The sequence below is a fragment of the Ptychodera flava genome, chromosome 17 (genome assembly GCF_041260155.1).
Source record: "Ptychodera flava strain L36383 chromosome 17, AS_Pfla_20210202, whole genome shotgun sequence".
Classification (NCBI taxonomy): Eukaryota; Metazoa; Hemichordata; class Enteropneusta; family Ptychoderidae; genus Ptychodera; species Ptychodera flava.
This window is the reverse complement of record NC_091944.1, coordinates 37,366,773-37,382,348: the sequence shown is the minus strand read 5'-3', so window position 1 is coordinate 37,382,348 and position 15,576 is coordinate 37,366,773. Positions and strand designations below refer to the sequence as shown.

The 15,576-nt window shown below is 36.2% G+C and overlaps 2 protein-coding genes across 3 annotated transcripts in view; both read right to left on the bottom strand.

Annotated features, from left to right (window-relative positions):
* Positions 1–660: 660 nt before the first annotated feature.
* LOC139116246 (ubiquitin-ribosomal protein eL40 fusion protein) lies at positions 661–5,888 on the bottom strand. Its single transcript, XM_070678836.1, has 5 exons — positions 5,788–5,888; positions 3,727–3,834; positions 2,120–2,206; positions 1,542–1,644; positions 661–827 (listed from the first exon to the last, which is right to left on the bottom strand). Exons 2-5 carry the CDS (start codon positions 3,827–3,829, stop codon positions 734–736), a joined length of 387 nt encoding a protein of 128 aa, XP_070534937.1. The 5' UTR covers positions 3,830–3,834; positions 5,788–5,888; the 3' UTR covers positions 661–733.
* A 1,491-nt stretch (positions 5,889–7,379) lies between these two features.
* LOC139116244 (unhealthy ribosome biogenesis protein 2 homolog) overlaps positions 7,380–15,576 on the bottom strand; it is a 28,889-nt gene continuing 20,692 nt past the window's right edge. For both annotated transcript variants that reach the window (XM_070678834.1, XM_070678835.1), the window contains exons 18-26: positions 14,573–14,830; positions 13,591–13,725; positions 12,435–13,052; positions 11,163–11,273; positions 10,384–10,482; positions 9,979–10,164; positions 9,280–9,389; positions 8,872–8,983; positions 7,380–7,787 (exon numbers count right to left, since the gene is read on the bottom strand). In XM_070678834.1, coding sequence (XP_070534935.1) covers positions 7,632–7,787; positions 8,872–8,983; positions 9,280–9,389; positions 9,979–10,164; positions 10,384–10,482; positions 11,163–11,273; positions 12,435–13,052; positions 13,591–13,725; positions 14,573–14,830 — 1,785 coding nt within the window. In that variant the 3' untranslated portion in view covers positions 7,380–7,631. The remainder of the gene's footprint in view (positions 7,788–8,871; positions 8,984–9,279; positions 9,390–9,978; positions 10,165–10,383; positions 10,483–11,162; positions 11,274–12,434; positions 13,053–13,590; positions 13,726–14,572; positions 14,831–15,576) is intronic.

Genomic DNA, 15,576 nt, shown 5'->3' with positions numbered 1-15,576 from the left:
CCTTGTTTACAGAGTGCTTTACCTTCGAAAAAGCGTGGCATATATAATAACCGAAGAAACGGTACTGGACTACCAGGTCGCATGATATGCACCTGCTTTTGCATTGTGCCACAGGTCTCTCTTGCTAGAGGAGCAAATTAATTAGGCAACTCTGACTGTAATAGTTTGCAAAGAGAATTCAGGCTAGTCACCCTTTTCTGTTTGTAAAAACTTTTACTGGGGCTGCAAACCCTTCATGGTTGGCATTCTGAACAATCAAAACGGTAACCTTATTAATAGTGAAAATGGCAAGTCAGCCGTTATTGTGTACTGTTTGATTTGCTACAAACTATTTATAAAATTAGAATGATGAAAAGTACTGGCTGAAGCTTATGCACCCTGCAGCGGTTGCATTACTCAGTAACACCTGTTAGCTTTTTGCAATTTTCAACAAAGTAGCATCAAACTTGTCAATTTACCAATAACTTCACTTGAAGTATATGAAGTGTAATTTTTTTCTTGTTAAAGGTGTAAATAAGGACTTTAATAAAATTTTATAAGATGAAGTGTTTATTAATCTGCTATCGTATGGCTCACAGGACTTTAACAGGTGCACAACCTCAGTATTAACTTAAGCTATAACTGGTCAAATTATTACACACCAAAAATGAGAGACAGGAATTTTACAGTCAAATCTTTTTATTAGATTACAACATTTGTAAATTCACAACAAATGAAATGCCATATCATGAATTTACTTCAGTTTCTTCTTTGGACGAAGATTGTTCGTGTGACCACATTTCTTCTTGCGGCAGTTTGTTGCACGTGGATGAAGACGAGCATAGCACCTGTAACAAGAAACAGGGTAATTTCTTAGCTTGCACATCATATACACTTAAAGATTCAGCTGTTACGGGCACTACAGTACTCAATGACCTCCATGTTGGGTCATAGGTCAGAGGTATGCGTAGCGCTGGAGAGTACAATGGAACTTTTCAGTCTGGCACATCATACTGATAAGCAAAATGACTCTGTAATATCTACTTTGTCATAATTACACACATCTTTTTGATAATGGTGATCAGAAGGTAGACTTAGGTGACAAACATGCGGCACGACTATGAAGTCCTGGCAGACACTGTTCAACCTGATCATTGTCAACACTTGATGAACTGAAGACCAGGCAATCTCTCCAGAAAATTGTCAGACACTTACAAAACTACAATGTTCAAAGACAGAAAATTAGCTGATATGCACATGCAAGATAAAGTGCGAAAGTTTTTACAAATATATTAAACTTCTCAACCTTGTCTGAATTAAACACATATTGATTATTGTTCAATTGTCATCTGTTCATGCAATTTTGTAAATTTCTTTCAACAAAAAAATGTGTTATAGACGTTAAAGTGCACCACTGGTGGTGGTCTATGACTTCTCATTACTGGCTGTTGATCTTCAAAGCTAGGTGAGTATGGTCAGTATGAAGGAAACCTGCACCCCCCTACCAAATTAATGCACGGAACTAGACGGCTACCAATTAAATCATACTTTTGATGACTTACTTTCTACAGATCATTTTATCACAGTTGTATCTCTGAGCCAACATTCTCAAACTTGGTTCAATAATCCCACCACGCAAACGCAGTACAAGATGGAGTGTTGATTCTGAAAAAGACGACAAAATGTAGTCGACCATAGTACCTGTAAAGCAGTCTAGTCGATTCAATGTAGTTAAAACATCATTACAAATCAAAGTTTAACTGAATTATCCTGAGAACTTGTTATAGCCTTTGAAATAAAATGAGTTTCAATATATCTGGAGATCTCCTTTAGTCCTCTTTCTACCAGGCTCTATTGACAAACCATAGAAATAAATAAAACTTGGAAGAATGAGGATTAAAAAGTGTAAACAAACTTGTATCGTAACTGTACATAAAAAGTTAAATTAATTGGACTCATTCTGAGCTTGTCACTCATGAAAGCTCCTTGAGAGCAGAGAATTACCCATGTTTCTGTTTTTATAACATGTGTCATGGTGCAGCTTATAAGTTTGACTGATTTATAAGCCTCTTACATATTTCACATCTGTTACAGCGGAATAACCACATTAACACCATGGTAAATTCTCAGGGATATTTACCTTTCTGTATATTGTAGTCTGACAGAGTGCGTCCATCTTCTAATTGTTTTCCTGCAAAGATCAATCTTTGTTGATCTGGTGGAATTCCTGTAAGAAAATAATCATATCAAGTAACTTACTTACTTATCAACACAAAAATACCTCCAACACTTGGGTCTTGTTGGTGATAAGCTGATGATGCATTTTCCAAATATTACAACATATCATTTCTCTATCAGGACATATCATTTGAGTTTGAATCAAACTTGACAATACAAACACAGGGTACAGTCTTTGAAGACGAGGGGACAGCAAATGGTAATCATTGGTCTGGACACAGCAGCGGAGGGCAGCAAATACCATCACTGGTATGGACACGGCAGAAGAGGGCAGCAAATACCATCATTAGTATGGACACAGCAGAAGAGGGCAGCAAATACCATCATTAGTATGGACACAGCAGAAGAGGGCAGCAAATACCATCATTGGTATGGACACAGCAGAAGAGGGCAGCAAATACCATCATTAGTATGGACACAGCAGAAGAGGGCAGCAAATACCATCATTGGTATGGACAAAGCAGAAGGCGGAACAGACATGTTTCACTTCTAAATACTGTGACACTTGCCTTATAAATGTGTTTTAAAGGGCTTTTATTTGTAAATGTACACAAAATCAAATACAATAAGTATATGATATACCATAAAGAGGAGCTGTATTGTGTTATCTCAGTATGTTGAGTTCACTAGTGCATCCTGATGATTTGATGAGGGCTCATACCATCATCGGTACAGTGATATACCATTGCTAAGACACCAAATGTTCAGAATAACAAGGAAAATGGTTGAAATCCTTGTGCAATTCTTTATTTTCTTTTATCTTGTTTAAATCCATCATCCAACACATGATCGTAACTAAATGAAGCCATCAGATATGATTAGAGTACCTTGCTAAAGGGCACACATCATGCTTCAGTCTCAAACTCACCATCCTCTGATAGTGACTCCTAACATCCCAAACATTGCCCCATGAGGCCTCCCCAAAGTATGACAACTATTTCAGAGCCAGTGAAAACTTGGGAATTGTACTTTCAGAACTGCCCAGTTGGAACATTTGGTATGCCCTTTGTCATACCAAATTTATCAGTATTCAATATCTGTTTGACTTCCACTGTAATGGCAAAGAACTACACACATGACATACCCTACCTCTTTACAATGCTTGTGTCCAGGCACTCAATTTATTCAGTCTCAAACTGCAGAAAACCCCTGTCACTAGTACCAGAAATGCATACATCGATTTATTGTAGTAACAATTATACTAAAACGCGAGGCATACACTGAATTCAGGTAGAATTCACACCATATACTAATTGCAAATCAGCTCATGTTCCATGGCCCACCTGAGGTAGGGATTATTGCCTGAATATTTGCTAGGTCTTTGATCATACAATCGTTCTGGTTAAAGGCGCCCTTCTCAATCCCAGGTTCTCGTTCAATAGCCCATTAACAGTTTGTCATTCTTTTGTTTTCCATTGAATATTTCATCAAGTAACTAATATTTATATTAGATAAATCTGATAATTGAGTGGGGCCTTTAAAAGGGTTTGAGGTGATAAGACTACCTACCTTCTTTGTCCTGGATTTTTGCCTTGACATTTTCTATGGTATCAGAGGGTTCAACCTCAAGAGTGATGGTTTTCCCAGTTAGGGTCTTCACAAAAATCTGCATCTTAGCTGTATCAAAATTACAGTGAACAAGGATAATTAATATCCACCAAACTGATCTTATACTCATGAACAGTCCTTGATTGCAAGAAACATTGCACCAAAACAAAGTTGCACCAATACACCCCGTCCCATGCCATTTCACAAAGTAGTACTTTGGTACTTTGGACAAGGTGGTTGGAGTACAAAGATTTTGAGACAATGTTGTGTGGAGTGACCTATTTTAATGCAAAATCTCTGGACCCTTAGTCTTTGCACTCAGTGCATGCAATTTAAAAAGGTTCATATCTTGTTTTCACTTGATTTGTTTTATATTTGGACAAAATGCTTTCGTCTTGCCAATTCACATTTTCATGACAATATGCACAGCACAGAGGGCTATTTAATACTCTTATCAATATATATTTCACATATTCTGAAAATATGAATTTTGACAGATCCGGCCGGCTCTAAATTACTCTCCAGTCACGTAATAAAGAGAGCAGTAACCACCTTCTTTCAGTGGCATTATCAAATAGTTCTTGCTTCAAATACTCATCATCATAGTTATTATCAGCAGTACTGTAGCTTGAAATTTTACCTTGAGTTGTTGGTTGAAATAAAATTATCTTACTTCTAACCTATAATCCATGGCAAAACTTCAGACTACACTACTACAAGTACAGCGAACTTGTGAAATTGATTACATCACAATTGACATCCGGATCATTGGACACATTATATATTTTACTAAAATTAAACTGCAGTTTGAATTTCTTCCGGACCCAAAGTGTTATGCTAGCTTTCAATCCCTTACCCCAGTGAACATGATCAACGATATACGAGAAGATGTCATATAGTCCTGTACCACAGTCGTTTGGAGAGCTATTCAGCGCTGGGACTATTCGCCCCATAGACGAGTGTACAGAAGCGAGAAATACCCCAAGTCTGGAAACAGAACGGCTATAAAAACCACGCCATGTCACATTTCGTGTCCGATTTCACTGTGAAAATTAGCAAGTTCATCTATCATGCAACCGTCGATCGTTCCCTAGCATTCTAAAATTTCATACCTGATACTTTATCTTATTCAAAAACGCTCGTTTCGTGTGATTTTCGGCCGAATTCGACGGACACCTCGCCAAAACCTGGGGGTGAGCAACATTCCGGTCACCTCTTGGGTACCTCCACTTTACTGACGTTGGCGCTGCCTACCCATGAGGGATGACTGGAATGTTGCTTACGCTTATGTTTTGACCAGGTGTCTCTCAAACTCGGCCGAAAATCACAGGGAATGAGCATTTTGTAAGCAGATGAAGTATCTGGTATGAATTTTCGTGTGATTTTCGGCCGAGTTCAGAAGACACGTCGCCAAAACATAAGGGATGACCTTCCAGTCACCCCTCATGGGTACGCGGCGCTAACGTCAGTAAAGTGGAGGTGCCCAACGTCCACTGTGAGGTGACCGGAATGTTGCTCACTCCCAGGTTTTGGCGAGGTGTCCGTCGAATTCGGCCGAAAATCACACGAAACGAGCGTTTTTGAATCAGATAAAGTATCAGGTATGAAATTTTAGAATGATAGGGAACGATCGACGGTTGCATGATAGATGAACTTGCTAATTTTCACAGTGAAATCGGACACGGAATGTGACATGGCGTGGTTTTTATAGCCATTCTGTTTCCAGACTTGGGGTATTTCTCGCTTCTGTACACTCGTCTATGGGGCGAATAGTCCCAGCGCTGAATAGCTCTCCAAACGACTGTGTCCTGTACAGACTAACAGCATCCCAATAGGGCATTAAGATTACGCTGGCAGGGGATCTTATTTGTTCAGAAGATGGAGGGATACTGCGTCATATTATATTCAGGTTTGGCTAAATAGTACATGACATCTAAAATTGTTGAGTGAGTGATGATCCCTTGCATGGTTCAAAATTTTCAATTAGCGCGAAATTTGCCGAAATCAAAATCGTCAACTCACCAGATATATTCACAACACTGCACACACTACCGAGGACAACTTTGGAAAGGGATATAAACCGGGTTTCTCTAGCTAACCTTTGACCTGTCGAGAGGGCGCTGTTAATTTTAAAGCCCTTCAAGTTACTCAAATTTTACTCGGACAAAAATGAATGAGCAGATAAGGTGACTGATAGGTGGAATGTTGTACGGCCTCAGGAGTGGACCCTTTGATATCCTGGGGGGGGGGGGGGGGACGGGGATGGGGGCGTGGAAGATTTCGAGAGGTGGCCTTTGAAATAAAATCCAGCCAAGATTGGCAGAAAAAATAAAGATTGCCAGCAGATACAGAGTAAAAAAATAACGCAAAAACAGTTACTCCGAGTCTTTACTTTTCATTTTGGGCACATCCACCCCTTCTCTGGTTCAAGCTCCGTTTGTGTAAATGGTCTCCCCGGTGAAACTGATAGCTGCTCATATGATAATAAAGCAGTTTCCAAAGCAAAAGCAAAACAAAATTTCATTGATATCCAAACAAATCTGACAGAAGTATTCTTAATAGACCTTCTAACCAAGGTTTTTAAGACTTTCAGCAAAAATCTTGAATAGTTGCATTACAAATATGCAGGTATCATGTTATGAGAACAAGTCTGAAAAGTTCACTCTAAGTAACACACCAAATTTCAAGCTACTGGTGTTAGAAATGCAATTTCTGAGAGAATGATCTTTTCACCAAATAGAAACAAAACATGGATACAAATATTCAAACATCATAAAAAATTTCACAAATGTAAATGTGTATATCAGTAGGAGGTAACAAATAAGCTTACAATGAACTTTGAGAGACGTATCACCTGTCCAATAAGATCAATCTAGTAAACAGTAAGGGAAGATTAATTATCATCTAATGCAACACCTCAGGAATAACTTGACTGAAAGAAGTGATCAAGATGGGTTGCCGATAATAGATTGGGAGGATCAAGGATCAAAGATTTGACATGCGGTATTTGATTGAAGTTATGGGGTCCATTCATGATCAGCGATTTATGTTCTTGTGACATTGGTATTGAAAATGTGTTGAATTTGCAAAAGGCAGACTTTACCACTTTCCTCTGTCATAACAAAGCTTATCAAACACATCAGTCTTCTGAATGGACAAAAAATATTTTGCAAACAGCAGCAAGCCATAAAATTTACTGTTGTTCTCACAGCTCACTTTAGTTTTCTTGCCATGGTTCTCTTTGGTAACCTCCTAACCTGTTCACCCCAAAGTCCCTGTAAACAGGTCCACAATCAACATTGATAAGAATTGGTTTGGGACAAACCATCGTGGTGAAAGGGTTAAACAGCCAGTACTATCACTGCAAATTTCTATAGCCTTTTACCATTGTTATAATACAAAATGAAATCAAATCACGATTGATAAATTTGAAATAGACACAATAAGTGCTCGTTTAGTATTCTCTGAATGTTCAACCTTTTCACTGCCATGGTTTAGCCCAAACCCTTTGTTATGAACTGTGATTGTTGACCTGTTCACAGGGAATTAGGGGTGGACAGGTTAAGAAGCCATAGCCTTTCTGTAATATGTGACAGAATAGCCAAACACAAAAGTCCTTTCATTCCGTTTTTATTATGTTCAATGATATGACTCCAAATTGATTGACAGTTACAAAGCCAAATAGCTTCAGTCCTCATTGTTGATTGAAGACAGATTTTGGAACGAAAATAATGGGGTCACAACTTAAACACTGTATGCAACAAAGCTCACAGAAAAACAATGAAATTAGACCCCCTTTCAAAACTGACTGGATATTCAGAAAGTATCAATTTCATTTTATTCCGTGAATCACTTCAGATAGTTCTCTAAACTTTTCCTTTGAATTTGTAATATTTGTCATAATTTGCATATACTGCCTTGAAATGTTCCTTGAGTCCAGCTGGCATTGTTGCCTGTATGCATCCAACACCGTATCTATCACATGTATCCAATAAACTGTATATTCCTGGACTTAAAGATCTCTGTGGAATAAATAAGAAAAATAGTTTTAATTATTACAACGATATACAAATTTTGATGTTTCAAAATTTACAATTTTCTTTACTTTGTAAGGATGATGACTAGACACTGTGCATTCTTAATGGCTGTATGGCAGTAATTTTCCCATTGTATAACGTTTGAATACTGGGTGGTTTATCTGACACACACAGCTGATACTTTCATTGTCTTCATAAGACTTTGAAGAGATTCTATGTTTGTTCTTCAATTTCTCAACCATTGCCTTATGATGATGACATTTTGATAGAATTGTCCATGCGTGAAGATGATGAAATATAACGGTCTCAATGAAACTGTGCTCCCATTTTGATCACAATCAATTGATGTAGATATGATATGGATGTCTATATCAAATATGTTCAGTCTGATACCAGTCTGGCAGAACCAGAAGTTCAGCTAGAAGATCACAGCTTAAAGTATCTTTTTAGGGAAAAGTTCTATGTGGTAGTTTTGCCATAATTTAGAACAAACACATGAAAACACCTTGGGGAATCTGCAAACCAAATTTGAAAGTCAGCTGATTTGCTAGGGAAATGTCCTGGTTTACCAACATTCTTTATAATGACAACTTGGCATTATTGAGATACTGTTATAATGTAATTGTTGACAGATAAATTGTAGACAATCTTCTGTAAAAGTCCTGAAGTCCATATGAGTGAGGCTTTTATAGGAGTCACATTACACTTAACAAATATAAGGAATTCTAAAATTTGCAAAATTTAATCCTCTTTGTACCAGGCTCCATAGAAAAACCAAAGACATAAATAAAACTTTGGAAAAAGAGGATTAATTTAATATATTGAATCACTCTGCAGTCAGGAAATGGAGTGCAGTTTCAAGCAGGAACTGCATTGTCCTACACTCTCTGGCTCTGAGGTTCTGTCATCATGTGTACAGAATCAGGGATGGTTGATGAAATTAATCACCACATTGTCCCTCCATTTCACAATTTTACTTTAGGTAAATTGATATTTCATCTGTATTCATTTGCAGATGCATCATACACGAGATGGTCTCAATTGTATTCTGTGTCAATCATAGACTTACCGTAATCTGTGGATAGACTGCAAGCCTCTGCACAAAATTAACATATTCGGCTACCAAATATGGTGCTACTTTGCATACTTCAACTTTGTGTGTTGATAGGGTGCTAATCAACCTGGAAAATAGATACATTTTCAAAACTTTAAAACCCAATATTTTCAAATGTGACAACAATGGAAAACTTACTCTGAACTGATTGAAATTTAAGTACTTCAATGTAGCCAATAACATTTGTGGTACATCCACTTCATGAACTGTTACACAAAAAATTTACAATGAAGTATTGCAAGTAAATGTAGAACGATATTATTTGACATAACTTCCATGAGCACTCTTGTGATTATGAAGCCTTTAAAATGACTGCAGTACAAAGTTCAAGATATGTGATGAAATTTCTCTACTTCTATTTACCTCTCCACCTTTTGAACACATTCACCAAATCTTTCAACAGTGTTAGTCGCAGTTTTCCTCTCAGAGATATCTAATTCTCTGCATTGATGTGTGATCCATGATAGTAGCTGTATCAACAATTGAGGAAAACTGTGCAAAGCAAAACCTGTTAGCAGCATTACCATTACAGTAAACTTCAAAGTGTGTGATGAAAAATAAATTTCCTTGACAAGTAAAGTGAATCACGTGCATTATACGTCATCTTGTTCCTCGTGAAATAAATTGATAAACATATAGTAAAGCCTGTGAGCATCGTTGAGACTCTCAACTTGACCTTGTACCATTCTGCCCTCTTGACTTCACTTGCAGTTTGACAAAAGGACCACATGCCATCCAATGAGAATGCATTATGTTCAGCACTGGCTTTCTATGAAAACCACATGATCCTTTATGACAGAACAACCAATATGTGCACAGCACTATTAAGACTTTGAACATCTACATACTAATTCAAGTACTATTATTGTATCAAAATTGTCTAGTTCACAGTAGTTTAAATGTGTACATATTACGCTTGGCAATATGTCTGTTGAGGAAAATACTTCTTACATGTTTCTTGAAAAATTATGGAAATGACTGCATTGATTAACACTGTGTACCTGGTGTTAATTGTTGAGAAGTGTACAGCAAATAATATCAGGAAGTTATGTAAAGGATATGGGAAATACATGTTGTATAGCTTGGAAGTGCATTCAATACAACCTTGGTGTCGTGTATCAACATAGCATTTAACACATCACATAATGCATTGAAAACAGGCAGATTCTGATCTGCCACCATGCCACTCTGAGATACTGATATACAACCATGTAGAATAAGCAGGACCATCTTAGAATCAACCAATCTCTGAAATGAAATCATATCCATATTATTCATTTATACATATCAGTAAGTTTAAAGAGTACACAGCCCAAAAGTTTTCTCTTTACTACAAAACGTAATCCTAGAATGACTTTGATGTGATCCTGGTAGTTTTTTGAGGAATGTTCATTGCAGTAAATCACACTGCTAAGCTAAAAGGGTTGATAAGAGTAAAGTGATGTGAACATATTCATTGTCATTTACCTTAACCAAAAATAACTGCAACAATTTCAACAATGACACAGTCAACTCTTCTTCCTCACCGCAGATGTCTACCATAACTGTTACTAAGGCAACTGTGAGCTGAGAAATAATATGTAAGATTTGAAAAGTTTAATAGAAGTATGACGATAAAACCTCACCTGATCTTTTGAGTATAATAAGGACAGAGATACAAAGATCAATGAAATGAAACATCTTTGTATTTTACAATTGATGGATGGTGTGATTATAAGGCCGGCAGCAGTAACTTTTGTGTTGTATGTCAATAGCAGGTGTTTGTTCTACTCCTAAAAGCATAAAGCATGTTGAAATATCCACTGTTCAAATGGGCAACACAGCACCTTTATGTGCAGAATGCATTATTGTTTACATTTGAATTGTAGGCTGTACTAGAATTCACTTGTCACCAACAACAGTCTATTTGTGTACAGAATGAGTTGACAAGCTGAATACTGGTACTAAACACACTCCCTCTATCACGTCAAACTTTATCTTCTAACATTTCCCGGGAAATGTCAAGATCTTAGCATCAACTCTACCACGTGGGTTCCTCACGTGCAATTTTGATTTTTTTATGTGTACATAATGAATGGCTGCCATTTCTAATTTCTGTTATTATAACTATCAAAATGTGTTTTGAAAAAATCACAGATTTGATGTGTTACATACAGAATTGAAAAAAGAATGTCATACTTTGCATAAATCTAAATGAAGTGAGTAATAATCGATTTTAATTGAAAATAAATAAATTATTAACTTACATTTGGTATCATGTCTGTCACTGTAATGAAGTTATACCTGGGTAATTGAGCTTCTAGTATGATTGTCAGTGTCCACATTACTGACATAAGGCTGTTTTTCTCACATTTTTCCTACAGGTGAGAAACGGACAAGAAATCAGAGCTACAAAGTGTCATGTAGTTTCATAAGCTATCAATGTTGATGTGCGGCAGTCTTGAAACAGAGTGAGACTGTAAAGAGCATTGTGCTATGCAACAATATTTCATTCCTGCATGAAAACTATTAACCCTTTGAGCGCTGTAATTTTTTTCCCACCAAAATTTTAGTGAAACATTTTACCAATTTTTATGAATTTTTATGAAATTTTTTTGGATAATTTTGGACTAAGTGGCCATTTTAATTCATTCGCTTCAGTTTTCTCTCAAAATTTTGGCAAAAATCTGGGAAAAAATTGGATGGGGTTTATTTTATAAAGGGGACAAAAATAGAATTTGGCGCTCAAAGGGTTAAAGCATCAGCAAGACATCTGAGATATCATTGCTTGATGAATGCCATGACTTTGATGAAATAAATTGATGAACTTGAACACCAAGTAGATGTCATGGCAATATGAAATTCAGAATTCTTACATTGTCACACACTCAATGTACAACCTTCCCGAACATTTAACATTTCTGTACAAAGACTTAATTATCATCTTTTCTTCCCTGTTAGATATTCAACATCACTTTTCTGTCTTTAGTTAGGTAGACTTCAATATTAATGAGTCAAGCATAAATGCAGTGTGTTTGATTTGATGATTTCTTCATTATCACCTGTATCAGAAATTCTCACTCCCTAGGAGAGATACAAAGATAAAACTTTTTCTAGCCTTGGTTCTCATTTCTAATACAGACAAAAGTAGTTGTACTTGATGACTCAGGGAGACTGTTGATATAAAATTGTGATGAGTCAAACACACATGCACTACAAGCAACTTGTCTTTGCAAGATTAACCCTTTGTGCACTGTAATTTTCTCACGCCAAAATTTTAGTGCAAAATTTACCAATTTTTACGAATTTTTCTGTAATTTTTTGATAATTTTGGACCAAATGGACATCACATTTCATTTGCTACAATTTTTTCTCAAAATTTGGCAAAAATCTAAGAAAAATTTACTGGGATTTATTTTTAATAAAGGGGACAAAAAGAGACTTTGGCGCTCAAAGGTTAACACTTTCACAACATTCTTGCCTTCAGTTGAATAGTAAGACTGCCTGGAGGAACCAAAACTTCATATAACGACACTCACTATGTTTTGCAATGCAGTATGCAACAGTCTTGATAAATCTTCATTAGATAGGTGTTTGAGTACGGATTTGGCTGACTCTACAATCTTCAACTGCATTTTCGTCTTTGCTGAATCATCTTCATGTTCACGCAAGCTCATAATGAACTGCCAAACTATCTTCAGAAAATCACTCCTTAAAAAGCCTTTGAAGATGTTATATGCTTTGCAAATGACAGTTAGGAATTCCAAGTATTGGAGAGAAAACATCTTTATGATGGAATCTTGTTTGTTGAACAAAGTCATCACCTGGGAGACAAGAGGTTCAAAGATCTTCCATTCTGCTTCAGTTAAAACTTCTCCACTCCAAAAAAGTCTTCCTTGGACAGCTACTGTGGCTACTTTCAATACTTCTGGCATAGAGTTGGTCGAGAGCAGTTTTACCTTCAGAGATTGAAGAGCTATTAACAATGCCTTGCTGAGACTTTCATGATGTCTTTTCAATGGTTCGTTCACTTTATCTCCTGAATTCTCAGAAATCATTGTCAAATCTTGCAGTATAACAGCTGCCGTCGATAAGATTGGGCGTACCTCTTGTGTCCTCTTCAAATTTGTATTGACTTCTTGAAGGGAAGTTTGTAACTACAGAACAGATGAAAATGTCAAGGAACACAAAGTGATCATTAGACATCAGTGAAATGTGAATCTAGTAACGGAGTAGTTCTAGTAAAACATTACAATTATGTTGAAACACAGTAATGTGTGTAGGTATATATGTGACAATACACTGTGTGTAAGCTACTTTGAAGGTAATCTATTGGACAGCAAAAGTAGACAGTATTGTGGTTATATCCATAACTATGAGTTTGTAGCTATGGAACAGATGAAAATGTCAAGGAACACAAATTGATCATAGGGCATCAGTGAAATGTCATGCTAGTAAAACATTACAATGTTGAAACACAGTAATGTGTGTATGTATGCGATAACAAATTATGTGTACGCTACTTTGAAAGTACTCTATTGGACAATAAGACAACATGGAAACCTAAATCAACATGGACATGCTCTCACAATTACTTTGGCTTATGAGTCAACAAACCTGATGTCTTACGGCAGTGAAATCCAAAATTTTCAAAAAAAGGGCAAAAAGCAAAAAATTAAAGGAATAGTTACTTACCTTTAATATAAATTGATCTAATTGAATGGACCAATTATAAACTCTGTAGACATATCTCAGTATGGTACTGATCAAATTGTAATACGATGACTTGTAAGTGCCTATAACTTCACACGTCTCATCAGAGCCATCTACCTAAAAGAAAAGATGATGTGAAACAAGTTTTAAATTTGATATTTCACTTCATGTAAAGTGATCTTCAAATGTGTGTAAAAGATGATAATGGCTGCCCATCTCATACATACATTTATCAAATCACATCAAAGCCTTGCCTTCAGAGAAAAAATAAAACAAAATCAATTCTCCATCTATTGTTCTTTTATTCATGAATGCAAGATTTTGTAATTTACACTGTATAGACTTTGATAGAATGTTATGAAGAGAAATAGGCTAAGCGTTGTTATATATGTGTACTGACAATTATTGCCAATGTACCATGAAATGTTTCTTTATGAATTCACTACATTGTTGATATCAGAAAACCTACAAATTATGACAACAACTAGAATTCACTAGTCACATTTGATAATATAACCCTGGAAGAAATAATGTTGCCTTCATGTGAGAAAGATGTAAGAGATGTTTGTGTTGAACAAACAAAAACTAGGATAATGAAAGTTTTGCTACTAATGGGCTTTTACATTGAATGGGTGGATTTGAGTGATATAGTGAGACAATTAGATCTCAGAGAATTGAAGGAAAGTATGTTTATTCACTGTTACATTGAGGTATACATTGGACACATTGAACAATTGGGTTTTTTTTAATAAAGAAAGAAAGCTTAACTGGGAAAAGAACTCTGTGTGTGAGGAGGCAACAAAGAGGTTAAGTCAAAATAATGTCATACAACCTTTCTTCTACCAAGACATTTTACACTCACACTGACAATGAGACAGCTTTATGCAGCCTCTAACAATAAACTTGAATAATGAACCTGTGGAATGCGGAAAACAAGAGATTGACTATGTCTTGCATTACTTACTTGCAGTACTGATGACGAAACACTCCCTGTCAAAAACATTAACAAGATTCCACTGTCGAGAAAATCAAATACTACATTCCTTGGTACACCTTGGAGTAGACGACAAAGTAAGTTGCTGTATGATGTTGCTAAAGGAGCTATTTGTAACAAATCCTGAGGTATGGTACTGTGCAGCAACTGCTGAAGTATAATCAATCCCAAGATGCACCTTGTCTGGTTGCTAAGTATCAGATATTCTAGCTTCAACTCAGATAGAATCTGAAAAAAGGCGAAATAAAAGATTCATTCACAAATGACACACACACACACATGAGTTATGACTAACAATTATTCTTTCCAGTAAAAGTATGTAAAATAAATTTGATAATTGACACTGCTTAAACTTATATATGAATAAGTATCTCCTGTATCAGTAATAGTTTATGCAGTGGGCCACTGAAGGCAGCCACAAGCGGCTACTGATATGCCTGCATCACTGCAGTATGACAAGAATAAAATTCTTGACGGCATAGTCGCTGTCATTGCAACCCCATGATTCTTCTGGTTGCGTCATCGTACGTCATGGCCGATAGTTTTTACTTTGAGCAAGATTTGCAAGCAATGAATTTATAGAACTACTAAATTAACTGAAAACAATGAAAATAATTTTAAAAGCATTGATATCTTTTCATTTGGGAATATCAACACCAGTGACAAAGAGGAGCACTTTAAAAATTTCTTTTTCCAAAAACCAATCTACTGCAAACAGTGAACTGTCACTTTATTGAAATCATATAGCTGCACGAGCTTATGGGTTCAGCCCTAGTGTGATATTATGTATTGGAGAACAACAAACTTTGGGAGGAGCATTGTGTATTACTATGTCTGAACAGTAACTGACTCTACGCGTAATTGACTTCATTATCAAAGAATATTTATGTAAAATGAGAGAAATTAGAGTTCTTGAATTGTAACTAGCTATCCCATAATTCAACTTATTCAATTCAATAATTCAGTTCACATTG

Excerpts from the sequence above, each read along its gene's own strand:
- LOC139116246 (XM_070678836.1), bottom strand. The coding sequence starts at position 3,829 with ATGCAGATTTTTGTGAAGACCCTAACTGGGAAAACCATCACTCTTGAG. Across the intron at positions 1,645-2,119 it reads AGACTACAATATACAGAAAG|AATCAACACTCCATCTTGTA; the intron begins GTAAATATCCCT and ends CGTCTTTTTCAG. Across the intron at positions 828-1,541 it reads GATAAAATGATCTGTAGAAA|GTGCTATGCTCGTCTTCATC; the intron begins GTAAGTCATCAA and ends TTCTTGTTACAG.